The sequence below is a fragment of the Halichoerus grypus genome, chromosome 9 (genome assembly GCF_964656455.1).
Source record: "Halichoerus grypus chromosome 9, mHalGry1.hap1.1, whole genome shotgun sequence".
NCBI classification, from domain to species: domain Eukaryota; kingdom Metazoa; phylum Chordata; class Mammalia; order Carnivora; family Phocidae; genus Halichoerus; species Halichoerus grypus.
In genome coordinates, this window is record NC_135720.1 from 50,010,430 (window position 1) to 50,029,893 (window position 19,464).

Genomic DNA, 19,464 nt, shown 5'->3' on the forward strand with positions numbered 1-19,464 from the left:
AACAAGTTGTTGATCTAGTTCTATTTGATCTGACAGTGCTGGGTTCGAGAATGACAAAATATTCATATTTTTCTCCTTTCCTTCTAGAAGGAGATAGCTGCTTTCTGGTAAATTTTTAGATATGATTACTTTTCCATTAAAAAGTATTGGTATTTGCTTATGACTATTATTTTATCTTCCGGAATATTTTACTTTTGTCTTTAGAAAAAAAAAATATATTTTTAAAGATTTTATTTATTTATTTGACAGAGAGACACAGCAAGAGAGGGAACACAAGCAGGGGGAGTAGGAGAGGGAGAAGCAGGCTTCCTGCTGAGCAGGGAGCCCGATGTGGGACTCGATCCCAGGACCCTGGGATCATGACCTGAGCAGAAGGCAGACGCTTAAGGACTGAGCCACCCAGGCGCCCCTAGAAAATATATTTTTTTTAAGAAGGTTTTTCAGATTTTCTATATGCTGAAAATATTTTTTAAGTTTATCAAGACTAATAAATATGTTTATTTCAGTGCAACAAATGTTTAGTTTCTACGATTTGCAAGACACTTTGTTAGCTCCTAAAGAATATAGAGAAATGTGTAAGATAGTCTCCTTCCTCATTTGGGAATTGGGAAATAAGACATGAGTCAATTCTAAGTAATTCTAATAACAAAGTAGAGTATGTTACAGATCTTGAGAGAGTTTGAGCAAAGTGCATGTTCTACTGGTCCATGCTCTTGCAAAACATCAGTAGCTGCCAAATATGACCAGCTTTCCTCTATTCCCTCCTGTTTGACTTTGCTTCTATGCTTTTGCCCAGCTTTGTTTTAATACTTGTCTTTTGGCTTCCATATACAACTTCCTTATTTTTCTTTTAACTTTCTAATTGCGCCTATTAGTTATTTTCCTCCTCAGTTTTGTTTTATTAAGAAAAGTTTTGTAGGGGCGCCTGGGTGGCTCAGTCGTTAAGCGTCTGCCTTCGGCTCAGGTCATGATCCCAGGGTCCTGGGTTCGAGCCCCACATCGGGCTCCCTGCTCAGTGGGAAGCCTGCTTCTGCCTCTCCCACTCCCCCTGCTTGTGTTCCTGCTCTCGCTATTCTGTCTGTCAAATAAATAAATAAAAATCTTTAAAAAAAAAGAAAAGTTTTGTAAAAGCAAAGAAGTTTGGGGATGCCTGGGTGGCTCAGTCAGTTAAATGTCTGCCTTCAGCTCAGGTCATGATCCCAGGGTCCTGGGATTGAGTCCCACATCGGGCTCCCTGCTCAGTGGGGAGTCTGCTTCTCCCTCTCCCTCCGCTTGCCGCTCCTCTGCCGCTCCCCTGCTTGTGCTCGCTTGCTCTCTCCCTCTGACAAATAAATAAAAAATTAAAAAAAAAAAACCAAAAAGTTTAAACTGTAGAACAATGAACATCCACATACCCTCCACCTAGATTTCAGTTTTGTTATCATTTTTCTGTATTGCTTTATCTCTCACTTTGTATATGTGTGTGTGTGTGTGTGTCTTTTGTTGCTGTTGAACCATTTGAAATAAATTGCCAGTGTCATGACATGAGACCCCAAAATACCTGAACCTGTATCTCCTGAGAATGAGGATATTCTGCATAGCCATCATAAATTATCCTCTACTTAAGAAAATTAATAAAATAAAAATTAAAAAATAAAATTAACAATGATAAATTGTCTAGTCTATAAATTAAATTTTCACTGGTGTCCCACAAATAAACCTTTTTAGCTGTTTTTCTTTTTTTAAAGTAGGCTCCATGTCCAGTATGGAGCCCGACGCAGGACTTGAACTCACAACCCTGAGATCAAGACCTGAACTGAGATCAAGAGTCAGATGCTTAACTGACTGAGCCACCCAGATGCCCTGACTTTTTAGTTGTTTTTATTTGAACAACAGTCTAGTCGGGATTTTCATGCACACTATTAGTTGTTACATGTCTTGAATAGACTCCCCCCTCCCCGCAGTCTACCTTTTTCTTTTTTTTTTTCTTTTTAGGAGCCAGGCCAATTTTCTTGTAGAGTGTCTCACATCTAGATTTGCCTGTCAAGGTCTTTTGAAAGTTTCTCTTCCTGTAGCCTGTTGGAGGGTGGCATTAATTAGAGGAGGGCTTACCAACCCCAGTGGCATGGGTGCTGTGAATGGGTTATGGGTCCTATTTTTTTTTTTTATAATTTTTTTACAGTACATCATTATATGGGTCCTATTTTTAATCCTCTAATATCTTTTTTTTTTTTTTTAAGATTTATTTATTTATTTGAGAGAGAGAGCATTAGTGGGAGGGTTAGAGGGAGAGAGAATCTCAAGTAGACTCTGCCCTGAGCATGGAGCCCTGCATGGAGCTCGATCCCATGATCATGAGGTCATGACCTGAGCTGAAACCAAGAGTTGGACACTTAACCGACTGCGCCACGCAGGCACCCCTAATCCTCTAAGTTCTTTGGCCATCAGTGGATTTTGGGGCCCTGGAAGCCTATGAGTCCCTTCACCTCTGCTGTGAGCATGGTTAATTTCCCTGGTAGGTTGGTGCCATGATATGAAAGAGCAATGGCTACCATCTTCAGCTCTTTTTTTCTTCTGAGCACTTTCTCTTGTGATCACATTTACTTCTATGGTTTTAACAGTTGCTGCCGTAGTGATGTTTTCTTTTCCAAATTCCGTTTCTGTTATTTCCTTTTTTTCATCTTCTTCTGGCTATCTAGTAGCCACTTCAAAATCACCATGTCCAAAATGAATTTATTCTCTACTTATGAACTGGCTCATTGTCAGTATTATTTGTGGGGAAGGGGAGGATGTAGAAGGTACAGTGTAAATGGCTTTACTTTCACTGAGACAACACTCTGGCTTAGAAACCTCAGTCATGTTTAGAGGCTTCTCTGGCTGTTCAGCTCTTTCTCATATACATACACAGATGTGCATACACATTTATGCATCAAGTATTTCTTTAATGCCTTCAGTGTGCCTATATATATTTGGCTATGGTAGATGCGTCTATCTCTGGAATGCCTCTTGCATACATTCTTTCCATTCTTAACTATATTTACTCTGATTTTGTCCTTATCAACCCTTTCCAGAACTTTTACACTATTTGCCCAACCTCTGGTTTTAAATCCTCTGATCCATCCTGCACACGGTCTGCTTGTTGGGAGTATCTGTTTGATCATATGTTTCTCTTGCTTAAAAACTTCTGATGGTTTCCCATTCATTATACAGGAAAAATGCCAACTTATTAGCATACCATAAAGACTATGCTAATTCTACTTTGCTCTTTTTGTGCTATTTCATCTCGTGTTCCAGTTATATAAGTCTTCTGCTAATATCTTGAATGTAGCATAGATTTTAATCTTTAGACTTTGTCCATACATTTCTGGTGTCCATAAGGCCCTGCCCCTTCTTTTTTGCTTAATGGAATCCTACTCACCTCTCAAGGTCCACTCAGTTGTTCCCTTTGAAACTTACTTACCTGATAGCCTTCTGTCTATCCCTTTCACCAGAACCAAAGCCTTTGCATTCTTTATCTGATGTACTTTGCATATGCATCTGCTGTCGTGCTTATCAGATTGTGTCCATTGCTGGTGTGCCTCTCAGTGTGAAGGTTCACAAGGGAAAGGATCATCTTGTTCTTCCTACTGTTCCTGAAGCCCAACACAAGGCCTGGCACACAGCACATGCTTAGTAAAATATTACCAAAAGGACAGTGTGGCATTCTTGCTATATTACCCTCTGTGGCAAGCCAATCTGATTTGAGATTCAAGAATGCTCCTAGGAAGATAATATTTTATATTAACAATTTGGTTTATATGAAATATTTGCTAATGATTGCTTTCTGTGTAATACAGTCCTGAATTATTTGTTTTAAACTTAACGCTTTGATGCCTTATGTCTTAAAGTATTACTGCAGGTGTATTTGTTTTAATTTTTTTTTTAAAGATTTTATTTATATGACAGAGGGAGACACAGCAAGAGAGGGAACACAAGCAGGGGGAGTGGGAGAGGGAGAAGCAGGCTTCCTGCCGAGCAGGGAGCCCGATGCAGGGCTCGATCCCAGGACCCTGGGATCATGACCTGAGCCACCCAGGCACCCCTATATTTGTTTTAATTAAAGTAACTTCTGAGCAGTACAAATCTGCCATAATAGGAGTTTCTGAAATTTTATCATTTTAGAGCCTTTGAATTAGTAAATGTTTATTTGAATTGGAATTCTTAATGAAGGACACAGTATAACATGAAAGGTTGTTTTCCAGAGAAAGAGATACATTGATCAGTTTTTAAGAAAACCTGAATAAAGGTAGTCTTTCTAAAGAATGAAGACAAAACGATAAACTGTTGTCAAAATTCCATGAGTAGATGAAATGTTTGATAGATGAAGACATAAAGAGGGTGCTAATACTATTTTGAATTTTTTTATTAATAAGGGGAATACAAAATAGAGTAACTTGTGTTACAGGTTTTTAATATTTCAGAATTATTTTAAAAGTCTGTTATTATTTAAACAAAAAAATTTCCTGATAATTAAAAATATTATGGTGTTGAACTGTTTATGAGTGAAATGGTGTGGTGTCTGGGTTTTGTTTCAAAATAATCAAGAAGGGGGTAGGCAGTGGAAATAAGACTGGCCATGTGTTGATGATTGTTGAAGCTGTGTGACAGATACGTAGAGTATCACTGTATTTTTTTGTTCAGTTTTGGAAAATTTCATGATAAAAAATTTAAAAATATTATGGTATTATATAATAAAGGAAAGCGTTCCCAAATAAAGAATTGTTATTATTAGGCTGGCTGAATACTGAGTTCATGATATTGAATAACTCAGAATGATACCAGCGTGAAACTAAGTGATCTTTTTTGGTTTTTGTTTTTCCAAATTTTTTATTCCATAACAGGAAAGCTCTTAATCTGTTAAGCCCAATCATCACATATTAAAAGAAAGGGATAGGATATTGATTTATGTACACATTCTTGAAGAAAAGTTTGTTGGTAAGACTCAGGTGTCATATTGTTTGAAGAATGTCTTATTGATAACACCTAACTATAAAAACTGGTAATATTGTACCATCTTGGATACTATATCTCTGATGATTTCATTATTTGAATTCTACTCTTAAGGTTTGGAAAAGGAAATTTGACGAATTCATAGAATAGTTTGTCTTCTTAAGGGATGTGAGAGAGAAGTGTTCAGAAATTGTTCTGCCTTTTGTCTTTTCTTCCTTCTCTGTCTCTCCCCCTACCCCCCTCTTGCCTCAAGTTCTTTTCTAGACACCAGGAAGGTCATCTTTGTTCTACTTCCTCTAATTCAGTATCACGTATGTAGGCTCAAGTCCTTTCAATCTGAAACTACTATGGTAGTTCCTAAGTAAACATTTTTAGGGCATCTCTCTTTTGAACTTCTCAGATATTTTCATTTTTGGTTGGAGTTTTTCTTTCTATTGAAAAGAATCATTTGTGAGCTGAAGGGCCTCCTGAGATCTGCCCAAGTCTTGTTCTTTGTGGTATCATCCTTCCCATCAGCAAGCTCAGAACCTCAGACTTCTCCTTGATTCAGCCTTCTTGATCTTCACTATTTGTTAACTTGGTCCTGCCAATTTCCTTTTTAGAATGACTGTCACAAGTGTTCCTTCTTTTCTCCAGTCTTACTGTTACCTCTCTGTTATGGAGAATGTTGGACTTGGAACTGGAAGATTTTGTCTCAGCTCTGCTTCCGGCTGCTCGCCTCGCTTCTTCATCTTTAAAATGAGGAGGGCTTAACAGGGTCGTCTTATACCCGTTTTGGAGCTAACATTCTATTATACGAATCCAGGTCCTTACCTGCTCACACTTACATTGCAGTCACCTCCTCATTGTTTTTCATACCTCTAATTCAGTCCTTCCTAATGAGATTAATCTTCATACGTAACTTTCATTGCCTGTAGAGTAAAATCTTATATTTCCTGGTCTGCATTTATTCACGCCATCATCTCTCTGGTTAGTGGTGTTCTCATTTACACAATTGGACAAAGTGGAGACTCCATCCATCTTCAGAGTCTTCCTTTCTTTCACCTACAGAATCAAATTGTTTACTAAATTCTGTCAGTTCTGACTCAGAAATGCCTTTTGAATCCATATTTGTTCTCTTCTGCCACTGTTCTAATCTAGTTCTTCATCTTCTCTTATCTGGACTTTTGACGCAAACTACCAAATGTTTGCTCTGCCACCAGTTTCTAGTTACCACAGTTATCTTTCTGAGCTAAGATCTGTTAACTACCTTTTCTGTTCTAAAAACCTTTTGCTCCACACTGTTGACATATGAAACACAAGCTTTTTTGCAGGACTCATAGGGTCCCTTCCCTTTACTTTTCTAACCTTGTCTCTTGCTCCTTGTCATCCTGCCCCAGCTTCAAGCCATACTGAATAGTAGCACTTTCCGGAATATGCCTCTGTTATTTTTCTCATGCTGTACTTCTGCCTGCAATTCTCTGACCCCTTCATCCCTTCTCTGTTTGGGGAACTCCTCCCTTAAAGGCATCACTCATGGAGTTACCTTCCCTGAAGCTCTGAAAGAAACATTAGTCTCCTCCTCTCTGTGTCTGTTATGCATACATCCTGGGTTTAGTGGAAGTCATATCAGAGTTATTTGTTTATATTTCCCACTCACCCAGAATCTCTTTCCAGGGGGATTGTGAACTCCATGATATCTAGGGTAGTCAGTCTCTAATTTTGTTCATCCTCAGAGTTTGGCACAGTGTTGGGACACACAATATTTACTCAGTAGGTTTTCGTTGGTTGATGTAAAATAAAATAGTAAGCCTCTTCTGTTTTCCTTATAAACAATAAGAAAAGGATTTTAACCCTATTAGTTTGAAGACTAAAATTTTTTTAGATTTATTTATTTATCTTAGAGAGAGAGTGAATGAGCAGGGGGAGGGGCATAGGGAGAGGAAGAGAAAAAGAAGCTTCAAGCAGACTCCCCAGCGCTGAGAGCCCCACGCAGGACTTGATCCCAGGACCCTCAGATCATAACCTGAGCCAGAATCAGAGTCAGACATTCATTGGACTGAGCCACCCAGGCGCCCCATGAAGATTAAAATTTTTATCTCAGCCTTGCTTGAGCTTGAATTTCCTCATCTTATCTTGAAAGATGCTTCTAATTTTTTTGTCTGTCAGAGATCCTTAGGACCAAAGATGGCCCAGGGCTGATCTGGACACTTGGTAGTAGTATTGATAGGAGTCAAAAAAGCCTTGGGCCTAATTATGATGATGACAGATGGGGTTTTGGCCTATAGTTGTACATACAGGCTACCGAATGGTGCTTCACCTTGCTAAAAGTGACTAGAGGCTGGCCACCAAGTTTGGACATTATTGAAAGGCATAAGACTATCTTTTTCATTAAACCAGTTCCTAATATTTCATTCAGGAGATGTTCCTGAACTTGCTTCTTTAAGCTTGAGAAATTCTTTCCTGAATTACATTTAGATTCTAACACTGATACTGGTTTTCTGCCTGGGATCAAGCTTTCATTTTAAGGCCGCAATTTCTACAATTTGTACAAATATGTGTTCTTATATTTTCTACTATCTGTAGAATTGCTTGCATCACGAGTTTTCTAGAACATAGTGTCTCAGATGGAAAATCTAATGGAATTGCAGTCTCTTCCAAATTTATTTTTCTATTTTGTTATTACATAATGTTCTTGTTGAATAATTGTTTTTCTTTGTCACTGCTGAGAGTGAAGCCCACATGGTTTTGATATACATTGCAGCCATATTCATGTGAAATGTCTTTGAGTTAAAAAAATTACATATTAAATATATACATGTTTATGCTACAAATTTATGTATTTTTGATTCTCCTGGATTTATTTAGTAACCTCCTTTGATTATTATCAATATGCAGTTGCTCTAACCATAGTATCTAATATGCACTAAAATTTAGAAAGCAGTTTCTCTGAAGGCTTTGGAATTGCTTTGTCTGCCTTTATTACAGTAAATAATAAAGTATTTTTATTTAGAAGTTAAAGTAATTTATTATTATTATTTTTAAAGATTTTATTTATTTATTTGACAGAAAGAGAGAGAGACAGCGAGAGAGGGAACACAAGCAGGGGAAGTGGGAGAGGGAGAAGCAGGCTTCCCGCTGAGCAGGGAGCCCGATGTGGGGCTCGATCCCAGGACCCTGGGATCATGACCTGAGCTGAAGGCAGACGCTTAACCGACTGAGCCACCCAGGCACCCTAGAAGTTAAAGTAATTTAGAAATAAGATCATTTTAAGAAAGAACAAGCTGCCTCTAAAAGCCAGACTATCATAGCAATGTAGGTAGGGCAGGTTTACCTGCTTTTCAGCCTTGTCATGTAAAAGAACAAATTATTCCTTTACGATACTTAATGTTATGTGTGCCTGAGACACCTAAGCTGTGGGGTATAAATTGTCACTACCACTTAGAGAAAGTTCCCAAGAGGGGCAGCACTCCCATACGTTGAGAGCAACAAAGCCTCTCTGCCCCACCTGCTAATCACTGAAGTATTTGTGGGCATTGTGAGAAAGGATGCATCTGTAGTTTCCATAACTAAGGTGTTGGCATCTGACCAAAGACTGGCACTAACATAGTGCAATGGTGAAAATGAGTCCCATGTGCCCTCCGGGATCTGCCACTTCTTCATATGGTGAACCTCAGAGGTGCCGCGTTATCACTCATCGTCTGACAGTTAATATACAAGAGAAATGGTCATGAGATACCCACTTTCTTTCATTTTCAATTTCAAAGCTGCAGATAAACCTTAAGTTTGCAGATCTTAAGTATTTTGCTAATTTAGCAGATAGAAGTTATATTTAAATTTATTAAGTGAAATAATTACTGAGTTTGTTCCTAGATCCCATCCACATAATTCAGAGTAAAGGCCTATGTGTCAGTTTATTCTGCTTTCAAATTCCTTTGACAGCCTGGATGTGAAATTCAAAAGTCATTAATGTGATGTGTTAATTTTGCACTTTTTGACTTACTGCAAAAAAAAAAAAAAAATCTTATAGTTTCTATAGCAACAATAACCTATCCAGATTGTGTAATATTCTTTACGGTATTAAAAATAAAACCATGCAATTACATGAGCTTCTGGAGCACTTCATTTAGGGGAACTGGGGATTGAAATATTTCTGTTTTAAAAAATTATGATTTCATTGAAAAATTTCCAGAAAGCTTATATAATTTTGTTTTAATAAATTTAACAAATTTCTTAAAAATTTAGCAATAGTACTTGGTAGTTAAATTAATTATTAAATGTGAGATTTGCATCGTGAGCATTGTGTTAAACATCTCAGGCCTAAGTGCTCTCACACACGTGTTCACATATACATTTAAGGTGTGTGTGTCGGGGGGAACATCTGGCTTTAATTACATTCAGTCACCTGCTGTTTGTACTTCTTAATGGCTTCTGGGTGGTCTGAAAAAAGTCTAGCTTTATGTTTGGAGGAAACAGGATAGAGAAAAAGGAAAAAGTGATCACTTAAGCTTTCCCTAGTTTTGACTTTGCTTTTTAAAACATGTCTAAGATAATACTTTGAAGATACTAAGGATTATTTTAGTAGGTGACTATTATCAGGGTGTCAAATTATTTTGGCTTTTCTCTTTTTCCCTCTAATTCTAATTTAAAAGACAATATAATATAATATTAGCACTAAAGTTAATTAACATAAGTTCCTACATCTTAACACACTAATTTTCATTTTTTAATCATCTTCAGCATATGTCTAGATGTATGTATATTTTTATATGGTATAATTTGTGTATTTTCTCACTAATATATAGTAAATGTTTTCCATTTTCTGATGATGGTCATGAATATCATTTTAATAATTGCATAACAGTCTATATCCTTTTGATATATCTCGTGTGTTTTCTGTTTATCAAAATGCTGCTTAATTATTTCCTGAATGCCATATATTGGAAGAAAAATATGGATATAATTTTCAAACTGATTGTGGGGGAAAAGTAACTATAATTCACTTATTTGCCCAAACCATAGATGATTGTGAAAATCTTCAAAAGGCATGTAAAATGTTTTAAAATAACAAATAACCTCTTAAACTGCTTTATTTGCGGGGCACCTGGGTGGCTCATTCAGTTAGGTGTTCAACTCTTGATTTCAGCTCAGGTCTTGATCTCAGGATCTCAGGGTCTCAAGTTCAAGCCCGGTGCTGGGCTCCATGCTATGCGTGGAGCCTACTTACAAAACTGCTTTATCTGCTAGTAAACACAGAATGGGGAAGATAAGGAATAGGTAAGTAGGACAGATGTGGCACCATTTAGGTGCTATCATTTGAGAAAACCATCATGACATGATGAAAGTTTGCTGAGGCTCCAATATAATCAAAAGACAAAACTCATAGGGTGTGGATGATACTCCTCTTATCAGAACAACCCATAATATGAACCACATTTCTGACATTTTGCTATGTCTGGTTCTGGTGTCAGCACCCTGAGGATACTGTGTTGTGATACTATTTTTTTTTTTTAAGATTTTATTTATTTATTAGAGAGAGAGCATAAGTTAGGGAGAGAGGCAGGGGCAGAGGGAGAGGGAGAAGCAGGCTCTCCGCTAAGCAGGGAGCCTGATGTGGGGTTTAATCCCAGGACCCTCGGGGGATCATGACCTGAGCCGAAGGTAGACACTTAATGACTGAGCCACCCAGACGCCCCTCATGTGATACTATTTTTGTATGGACTGTATCACCATTATTGAACTGATGTCTTCCCTTGGTTGAGCACCCTGCTAATTACTGGGATTTCCCAGAATTCCTAACCCTGCCTACATTATTTGGAAAATTCACTGTACCTACTAGGTTTTTCCTAGAGTTCTTGAGAATGAGATGTTGGTGGCTAGAGTTTTAAAGACTTTCCAAGGCTTTTGGTTGAGGTCTTGAGGCTTTTTTTTTTTTTTTAATTTTTTTATTGTTATGTTAATCCCTATACATTACATCATTAGTTTTAGATATAGTGTTCCATGATTCATTGTTTGTGCATAACACCCAGTGCTCCATGCAGAACGTGCCCTCCTCAATACCCATCACCAGGCTAACCCATCCTCCCACCCCCCTCCCCTCTAGAACCGTCAGTTTGTTTTTCAGAGTCCATCGTCTCTCATGGTTCTTCTCCCCCTCCGATTTCCCCCCCTTCATTCTTCCCCTCCTGCTACATTCTTCTTCTTCTTTTTTTCTTTCTTAACATATATTGCGTTATTTGTTTCAGAGGCACAGATCTGAGATTCAACAGTCTTGCACAATTCACAGTGCTTACCAGAACACATAGGTCTTGAGGCTTTTGAATGTCCCCTATCCTAGGTCAGAAGTAGGGTGTCCCAATGGGTTGACATATTTCTAGAGCCCATCCCTCCTATTAAGTGGTCCTTATACTATGAAATTACTTTAAACAAATATAGAAGTTTACATCTGTCATTTATTTTTGTAGTTAATGTTTATAACAGAATGCTTTCATAGATTACAGATAATTAAGACAGGAGTAGAATTATCTTGCAATATGCTTGGGTTTATATTTACGCTTGTTTACTTTTTGAAAGTAGTGCTGTGTTTAGTATCCTGTTTCAATTTTGAATTTTGTGTTTTGGCTCTGTCTACTGTTTTCATTGTAACATGAATTTTTTTTGGTATTTCATATTTCTGTAGTTGTAATACTATCAGAAGCAGTAAGCAATGCATGCATAGGGAGAGTGTTTATATATCACTGAGAGACTAGAGTATTTTTATTGTTTTTGTAGTTATGATTTTGAATCTGAAAATAATGTTTAGAAAAAATAATATTTTTTTGTTTGTATGCAGAAAAGATGAAAAGGAATATGCATTGAAGCAAATTGAAGGCACAGGAATATCCATGTCGGCTTGTAGAGAGATTGCAGTAAGTGGATATCAATATGTTATTTATTTTGTTATTGATATTGGATGATGAGTGATATTAAAATGAAATAGTTTCATATGTATTCCATGCATAATTATTTCAAAGATGTCAATTAGTTTAATATTTTAGATAAGATGAGAAAAGCTGCCTAAACTTTTTAATTACTTGAAAGTCATCTTTAAACATTCTCAGTGATATTTAGGATTTATAATCTTAGGAATACTGAGCTACATGATGATTTAATTAAATTATGAATTAATACAATTCATTATTAATATAATTAATAATCAGTATAACTAATCAATAATTATATTGATAATTAATCAGTATAATTGATATATTGATAATCAATATAATTCATTATTAATACAATTCATTGTTAAAGTAATAATTTGATTAATGTCCATTTTTCTTGTAATTTTAGGACTGATACATGTCTACAGAGAAAGGGGTGATATTAGATATTAGATATTATGCATATTAAATATTTTTTCTGTAATACATGTTTTAGTACTAGATTTTACTAGTTGCTAGAAAAATACGGCTATCATTATAATAATAGGATAAATCCTTAAAGAAAGATCATTCCTTTTTCTTTTTTTTTGTCTTTATATGACATACTTGTGCATTTAAGAAATGATTGTCTATAAGAATACCTAACATTTACTGAATGTTTACTAGGTACCAGGCTTACTAAGTGCTTTCAAGAATTAATTAATTTACTTTTCACAACAATCATATAAAATAAGTACTTTTAATATCCCTACCTAACATATCAGTAAACAGAGGCAAAGCCATAATTATGGCTTAGAAGGCTTACCATTATATTACCTTTAGTTCAGTTTCTTATTTTAGTTCTTTAGTTTCTTCTTGGGGCTTTATCATGATATCACATCAGTTAGGGATTTCTGTCTCTAAATTGTTAAATATTTATATTGTCTATATCCATTAGGTATTTCCGTTTCTAACTTGGTAGCTGTACACATATTGCGCACAGTTCCGTGTTTCTGCCTCACCCACATGGAAGTACGCCATCACCGCTCAAAGAAAGTGTGTGGTTCAAAGAACACAGGAGCAGGAAATCTGTAGACCTGAGTGTCTGTTGGCCTGAGTGGCTAATTAGCCATGAGTACCATTTTCTTTATTTGTGAAATAAGGGAACTATAAGGTCTCTTCTAGTCATAAATTCTTTGCTTTCAGAATGGGAGCTTCTCCCTAGACTGTGCACACTTTAAGGGGCAGAAACTTTGTCTTTTTATCCGCAGTTCCTAGCATAGTGCCTGGCACATAGCAGGTGGTCCATAAATGTTTGTTGAATTAATGAATAAACAGAACAAAAAAATTCTACTAGCAGTCCATGATCCTAAGTTTGCTTTAGAATATAAATATATTGTTTAAAAACTCCAGTTTGGCAGTTTTCTATTAATTATAAAATGGTATTTGTAATGCCTTGCCAGAATAAGCATTTTTGGTAAGTGTTTTTTAATTCCCTAAAATTCTTAAACATATTATCTCAACCAATATGAATATGGTGTACAATTTTGCTATTATAGCATACCATCGTTTAGCATTAATTCACTTTCTACGAGTTAATTGGGAAAAAAGTTGATATTTAAGGTATTAATTATTAGGAAATGAAAACCCAGTTGTAGATGTTGTTTTTGAAACAGAGACTTCTCTATGATGAGGAATCCATGTGTTCCCTTTTCTCTACATCCTCACTAGCATTTGTTACCTCTTGTCTTTTTGATGATAGTCATTATACAGGTATGAAGTGATATCTCATTGTGGTTTTGATTTGCATTTCCTTGATGATTAGTAATGTTGAGCTCCTTTTATGTACCTGTTGACCATTTGTTTGTTGTCTTTGGAAAAATGTCTATTCAGTTCCTCTGCCTATTTTTTAATTGGATTTTTTTTTTTTTACTATTGAGTTGTATGAGTTTCTGATATATTTTGGCTATTCTTGTTTTTTCTTTTAAAATATTTTATTTATTTGAGAGAGAGAGCAAGCATGAGTGGGGAAGTGGGAGGGGCAGAAGGAGCAGCAGACTCCGTGCTGAGCAGAGAGCCTGATGCGGGGCTTGATCCCAGGTCACTGGGATCATTACCCGAGCAGAAGGCAGATACTTAACTGACTGAGCCACCCAGGTGCCCCTATATTTTGGATATTAACCTTTTATCAAATATATGGCTTGCAAATATTTTCTCCCATTCTGTAAGTTGCCTTTTCATTTTGTTGATTGTTTATTTTGCTGTGCAGAAGCTGGAAAAGCATGACCCATCCACAGTCTTCATCTTTTTATTGAGAATTTGCTTAATAGACCTTTAGGAAGTATGCAGTTTCTGGCTTGAATAGTATTTTATCACTACCTGAATGACCTAACCCCAGTGTTATAGTGATTTTGACATAAGTTGAGCATGGATGTTATTATGTAGTGGTTAAGTGCATATATACTTTGTACCTTATAAGCCTGCTAACACAGTTTTATAATTATTGCTTTATGTAGTTGTCTTTCAGATCATATACAAGGAAAATAAGTTACAAAAATACATTTATGCTCTTTTTTTTTAACCCATGTTTTTACCTTTACCAGTGCCCTTTATTTTTTGTGTAGATGAATTACTGTCTATAGTCCTTTCATTTTAACTGAAGGTCTCCCTTTAGTATATTTTTATTTTTTATTTATTTTTAAAGGTTTTATTATTATTATTATTATTATTTTTTAAGATTTTATTTATTTATTTGACAGAGAGAGACAGCGAGAGAGGGAACACAAACAGGGAGAGTGGGAGAGGGAGAAGCAGGCTTCCCGCCGAGCAGGGAGCCCGATGCGGGGCTCGATCCCAGGACCCTGGGACCATGACCTGAGCCGAAGGCAGACACTTAACGACTGAGCCACCCAGGCGCCCTAGTATATTTTTATAAAACAGATCTGCTAGTGATGAATTGTCTCAGTTTTTGTATTTGAGAATGTCTTACTTGCTTCTTTGTTTTTCTTTCCTCACCTGGCTCTCCTTTGATTTCATAGGATAGTTTTGCTGGATATAGAATTATTTACAGTGTTTTTCTTTCATCACTTTGACTATGTTAATCCACTGCCTTCTGGCCTCCCTGGTTTCTGATGAGAAGTCAGTTGTTAAATTTATGAGAATCTCATGTATACAAGGAGTTTTTTTCCTGCGACTTTCAAGATTCTCTTTTTGTCTTTCTCTTTTGACAGTTTGACTATATGTGTGTAAGTGTGGATCCTATTTGGAATTTGTTGAGTTCTTGGATGTATAGATTAATGTTTTTCATCAAATTTGGAAAATATTCAGCCATCATTTCTTCAGATATTGTTTCAGCCCCTTTCTCTCCTTTCTCCTGAGACTCACATCTTGCACATGTTTATAGGCTTGTTGGTGTCCCATAGGTCTCAGAGGCTCTACTTATTTTTCCTAATTATTTTTTTTTCCTATTTGTTGCAGACAGGATACTTTCAATTGCCTACCTTCAAGGTTGCTGATTCTTTGTTCTGCCAACTTGGATATGCTGCTGAAATTTTCATTTTAGTTGTTGTACTTTTCAACTCCAAAATTCCTATATGTTTCTTTTAATAGACCTTATTTTTTGGAGCAGTTTTAAGTTTACAGCAAAATTGAGTAGAAAGTCTAGAGATTTGCCATATATTCCCTACTCCACACATGCATAGCCTACTTCATTATCAACATCCCCCACCAGAGTGGTACAATTGTTATAATTGATGAACCTATGTTGATACCCAAAATCCATAGTTTACATTAGGTTTCACTCTTGGTATTGTATATTCTATGGGTTTGGATAAATGTTTAATGACATGTATGTACCATTATTGTACCATACAAAATATTTCCACTGCCTTAAAAATCCTTTATGCTCTGGCTATTTATCCTATATACCCTCCCATCCTGCCTTGGTCCCTGACAACCATTGATCCTTTTACTGTTTCCATAGTTTTGTCTTTTCCAGAATGGCCTATAGTTGGAATCGTACAGTATGTGGCCTTTTCAGATTGGCTTCTTTCACTTAGTAATGGACATTTCAGATTCCTCTATGTCTTTTATGGCTTGATAGCCCATTTCTTTTTAGCACTAAATAGTATTCCATTGTCTGGGTGTACTATAGTGTGTTTATCTGTTCATCTACTGAAGTACATCTTGGTCGCTTCCAAGTTTTGGCAATTATGAAGAAAGCTGCTGTAAACAGTGTGTGCAGGCTTTTTGTGGACATAACTTTCAGCTCTTTTGGGTAAACACCAAGGAGTACAATTGCTGGATTGTATGGTCAAAGTATGTGTACTTTGGAAGAAACCACCAAACTGTCTTCCAAAGTGGCTGTACCATTTTGTGTTCCCACCAGCAATGAATGAAAAGTTCCTGTTGCTCTACATCCTTGCTAGCATCTATTGTTGTCAGTATTCTGGATATTAGCTGTTCTAAGTATCTTATTGCTGTTTAATTTGGGACTCTGCTTTAGCCTTCATATCCTGCTTAAGAATTTAGAGCCTTTTTTATCTATTTCCTGGACATGTCCACAGTTTTGCACATGGGCATAGTTACAGTCTTTTTTTTTTTTTTTTCTTTTTCTTTTTCCTAGTTACACTCTTTCCTACCTGGTTCCATTTATAGAAAATTCTGGAATATGCAAACTTATCTATGGTAGTAGATAGTGGATCAGTGACTATTTGAGGATGGGAATGGAAATGGAAATATTACAAAGGAGTATGAGGAGTCTTTGGAGACGATGTAAGTCTTCATCATATTGATTGTCATGATGGTTTCATGGGTGTGTAGCTATATCAAAACTCATAAATGGTATGCTTTAAATTTGTGCAGTTTATTGCACATCAATTATATCTCAGTAAATTTGGAAGAAAATCAATAAAGCTGTATGGGTTTATTAGTGGACAAAAGGTCTATAAATGAAGAATTTGTAAAAATCAGTGGATCATAGCACAGCTGGAGGGATAGACCTTGAGTAGGAAATGGAAAAGCTAGTTTATCCTCTGAAACTGCAGTGAGAGAATAAATGTTGCTGTCAACATATGTCCATTTGCTAGGGGGATGATGAGGTAGTTACATTCTTGTGTGCCTCTTTTTTGTGGGTGTGGTGTTAAGTGATGAGCATTTGAGGTAATTGATGAAGGATATGTGAAAATTTGCTGATCAAAGATAAGATTATAGAAGCATTGTAGTCCACCTAAAGTAGGAGATGAGTCATGGGACCAGTCTGCGTGATTGTATGGTTCTCTTCATTCACAGCCCAGTGTGAGAAGCAGAATTGGATTTTTCTGTTTGATGTGGTAGAAGGACAGAGAGTGTAAGGTGGGTGAGAGTCAGAGAGGTGAAGAGGGACTGGACTGATAGATCCAGGAGATGTAGACAACACCATAAGTTAAAGAGTAGATAGAGCTTGTTCTCTGCCTTTTTTCTTCTCTATCCCATGATATATCTAACTCCTAGTATTTTCTAGTTCACATAGTCTCACCTAGGTAAGAGGCTTTTGATATGGAGAACGCTAGGAACATGTCCCTCTTCACTCCAAAATGGTGGGACTGTTGCCCATAAAAGAACTTCTGAGAGCAGGGTTGGAGGATGAGAAAAGAAGTCAAAGAACTTGCAGCCATGGAAAGAACTTGGAAGAATTTGTACAGAATGGGAAGAAGTTTAAGAACTAAAATGTGTTATTAGCTCAAGTCTCATTAATAAAGAATGTCATATCAAATTTAAATTTCATTTGAACCTTATTTATATCTTTGTATGGCGCTTTCCAGTTTACAATATGTCATAGTAGGGAGTAATTCTGGGTGATGAACATATCAGGAACATGTGAACATTAGCCTGAGGTTATAGGGAAGTTCTAATATAAAGTTGATTACCTTTGGGGCCTATGTAATCATAAGATTGCTGGATTAGAAATGTGGTAAATGGTGCGCCTGGGTGGTTCAGTCAGTTAAACATCGGACTCTTGGTTTTGGTTCAGGTCATGATCTCAGGGTCATGAGGTTGAGCCCCAAGTTGGGCTCCGTGTTCAGTGCAGAGTCTGCTAGAGATTCTTCCCCCCTCTCCTTTCATCTCCCCCCAACCCTCCCTCCCCCCTGTTCATGGCTCATGTGCATGTGCTCTCTCTCTCAAATAAATAAAATCTTAAAAAAAAAAAAGAAATGTGGTAAATGTCATTAATTCAAATCTCATTCATTTCCTTCCTGATTATGAAATTCAGATATGTTCATTACAGAATTCTCAGGCAGGGGGTGCCTGGCTGGCTCAGTCAAAGGGGCATGTGACTCTTGATCTCCAGTCCTGAGTTTGAGCCCTGCATTGGGTGTATAGATTACTTAAATAAATAAGTAAATAAGCTTAAAAAAATAAAAATAAAAATTCTTAGTATGGAAAAAGGATGTTAAAAGCATCTGTTAGGCTAATTTAGAAATAATCATTATTAACATCTTGTGTATAGTCTTCTAGACTTTTTTCTTTGCAAAAATACAGAAGATTTTTTCCCATAAGAGTGGAGATTCCATTGTTTTTTATAAAATGTAATTTTAGCTGGAGTGATACAAAGGTAAATTTCAACTATCAAAATAAGTTGGGGGGCGCCTGGGTGGCTCAGTCGTTAAGCGTCTGCCTTCGGCTCAGGTCATGATCCCGGGGTCCTGGGATCGAACCCCGCATCGGGCTCCCTGCTCTGCGGGAAGCCTGCTTCTCCCTCTCCCACTCCCCCTGCTTGTGTTCCCTCTCTCGCTGTGTCTTTCTCTGTCAAATAAATAAATAAAAAATCTTAAAAAAAAAAAAAAAGTTGGTGGAACATTTATTAATCATGTTAGGTTCTGCAGGCTGTAAGAAGGATTTAAAAATATAACCCTTGAGGGGGCACCTTGCTAGCTTAGTTGGTAGAGTCTGTGACTCTTGATCTCAGGGTTGTGAGTTCGGGCCCCATGTTGGGTGTAGAGATTACTTAAAAATAAAATCTTAAAAAAAAAATCTCTATCTGTATCTATCTATCTGTCTATCTATCTATCTATCTATCTATCTATCTATCTATCTATCTATCTACCTATCTACCTATCTATCTACCTACCTACCTACCTATAACTCCTGAGTACTCTTCAAAAAATAGAGATGTTCCCAAAGAAGGTGAGGACAGACTGAAAGGAAAATAGTCAGGGAAGTAGGGCAGAGGCATAGGCTGAGGAGGGAAGAGAAATAGGGAAACCTGACTTTCTGTCATGCTATCTTCCTGACTGCTGGTTTTCATTTGCTACTTCCTCATTCACCTCTGCACAGTTTTGTCCAGATTCTGTGTAACCGCCAGCACCCCGGCATTGATGCTTCCATGGTGATGGGTGACAGGTGGGATCAGCTGTAATGTACTGTCCCTTGCAGTTTTCCACATAGCACAGAGCAGGCAGGGTGGAGTAGCAGTTAACAGACTTGCCGCCATTTCTTCACCTGTCTTGCCACTATGGTTGTGTAACAGGCCACTATGTAAACTTCAGTAGAATGCCTGGAACTTTCCCTTGTCATCAAGGAATAAGCTTTTGCTTTTTTAAATATATGAAATGCAATTGATAAAATGTACATTTGC

The 19,464-nt window shown here is 36.9% G+C and overlaps 1 protein-coding gene across 6 annotated transcripts in view; it reads left to right on the forward strand.

Moving 5' to 3' along the window:
* CDK19 (cyclin dependent kinase 19) overlaps positions 1-19,464 on the forward strand; it is a 171,104-nt gene that overhangs the window by 51,340 nt on the left and 100,300 nt on the right. For all 6 annotated transcript variants that reach the window (XR_013441156.1, XM_078054871.1, XM_078054872.1 and 3 more), the window contains one exon: positions 11,780-11,855. Coding sequence is in view for 5 of the 6 variants with exons in the window: in XM_078054869.1 (XP_077910995.1) it covers positions 11,780-11,855 (76 nt within the window). In the remaining variant the exon portion in view is untranslated. The remainder of the gene's footprint in view (positions 1-11,779; positions 11,856-19,464) is intronic.